The sequence below is a fragment of the Sinocyclocheilus rhinocerous genome, unplaced genomic scaffold, assembly GCF_001515625.1.
Source record: "Sinocyclocheilus rhinocerous isolate Xijiao unplaced genomic scaffold, SAMN03320098_v1.1 scaffold1294, whole genome shotgun sequence".
In the NCBI taxonomy this organism is placed as follows: Eukaryota; Metazoa; Chordata; class Actinopteri; order Cypriniformes; family Cyprinidae; genus Sinocyclocheilus; species Sinocyclocheilus rhinocerous.
The window spans coordinates 1,695,823-1,697,646 of record NW_015656157.1 but is presented as its reverse complement, the minus strand read 5'-3'; the positions used below and the strand labels follow the sequence as shown (position 1 = coordinate 1,697,646).

At 30.6% G+C, this 1,824-nt stretch overlaps 1 protein-coding gene across 9 annotated transcripts in view; it reads right to left on the bottom strand.

The window, feature by feature from the left end:
* Nucleotides 1-30: 30 nt before the first annotated feature.
* The window catches only part of LOC107719584 (transcription factor E2-alpha-like), a 25,591-nt gene continuing 23,797 nt past the window's right edge, over nt 31-1,824 (bottom strand). For all 9 annotated transcript variants that reach the window (XM_016527050.1, XM_016527046.1, XM_016527049.1 and 6 more), the window contains 2 exons: nt 1,281-1,418; nt 31-147 (listed from right to left, as the gene is read on the bottom strand). In XM_016527050.1, coding sequence (XP_016382536.1) covers nt 1,288-1,418 — 131 coding nt within the window. In that variant the 3' untranslated portion in view covers nt 31-147; nt 1,281-1,287. The remainder of the gene's footprint in view (nt 148-1,280; nt 1,419-1,824) is intronic.

The following is a 1,824-nucleotide window of genomic DNA, read 5'->3' as shown; positions in this document are numbered from 1 at the left end:
TCGTGTGTCCAAAAAGGTTTGGACGGTGCATCTCTGATTTCGTGGATGATATGCTTTCCAAGTCACTGGATGCACAGAGAGAGGATGAGAACGGTGGAAGAGATTCAAGGTCACTTCTTCCAGGAGCCCCAAGAAATTTCACTGGATCTACGGATAGAAAACAGAGATTTCAATCAGAGACTTCAATCAGTGTTGTTATTGTTTAACCAAAACTATTAAAAATCATTTTCAGTAATTGAAATAAAACTACTTTAAAACAAAAGTAACACTTTACAGTAATTACTTAATGCTGGTTAATGCATTACCTAACATTAATGAACAATGCGCAATGCATTTGACAGAGAATTTATGAATCTTTTTTAACATTAGTGAATAAATGCAACTGTTCATTGTTTACGTCAGCTTAAGTTCATAAGATATTAACATATACAACTATTGATCTTTATGTAGAAGTTAGTAAATGTTGAAATTAACAAACTAAAAATTAGTAAAACCTTTAGAAGCATTTTTCAATGTTAATGTAGTTAACTAATATTAACAAATGCTACCAAAATAAAATATAAATATTAGACGAAAAACTTGACCTTGCATTGGAAATAAACTGAAATAAGTTGAAGTACTAAATTACTAACACTGAATTAAGAATTAATTAAAGCTACATAGAAATATAATAAAACTACTAAAAATGACAAAACACGTAACACAATTACTAAAATGAAGCTAAAAATAGAACTGAAAATACAAAGAAAAAAAAAGCTCATGTAAAATATTATTAATATTACATAAATAGTACCAAAATAACACTGATTTTTAGACCAGTAAGTGTAACATTATTTAACTGTTATGGCTAATAAATGGCAGATATTAAAATTCTGTAATGTTTTGTCAAAATAAATTACATAAAACTAATCTGAAAGTTTTAAAAGCTGTGAATGTAGACATTACAACATAATGCATGAAAAATGGATTTTGTTTTTGAGATTTGCTTAAGACTCCACTTTTAACAGTGCCATTATAATAAAGAGTTTTTAAAGACAATGGCAAAGGTAATAAGCATGAATAATTAAATACACAATATTGAGCGATACGGATAAATTCTACTAACAGCTGACAATCGATACAGTAGCGATAACATGCATCTCAAATTTTTGGTGTCTAACCACTGTATACTATTAAATGTAATAACATCTGTAAGTGTAAAATCTAACTAGTGACCAAAAAGTGCTTGCATAACTTGTGTTACACAAAGTGAGGCAATGTTTAAATGGACATTAACATACCACATGATCACATGCGTCCATCTCCTCCCAGTCCTGGATGCGGTCCGGACAGCTGCATTTGAGTGTCTCCAGCCACCCCGGACACTTTCTCCTCTTCACGTCGCTTCAGACATGCCGCTTTTGGGTTCAGGTTGCGTTCTGGATGAAAAAGAATGTAATTACAAAATTAAGGATTGATTCACTTAAAGGGAAGTCCAATATTCAATTTTAGGAAAGTGTAACTGTTCATTTATTAAAAAACATTTCATTGATAAAATAAGCCTTCTTCTAAATGTAAAACCTTTTAAAATAAATTTTCTGTTAATATATACAAGGCCAAGTGGACAGAAAAATTTATATCAATCAATATTATTACAGCCTAACATATTTCAATTCTCAACGGATAAAATTAAAGGGGTCATATGATGTTGCTAAAAAGAACATTATTTTGTGTATTTGGTGTAATGAAATGTGTTTATGCGGTTTAAGGTTCAAAAAACACATTATTTTCCACATACTGTACATTATTGTTTCTCCTCTATGCCCCGCCTTTCTGAAACGCGTC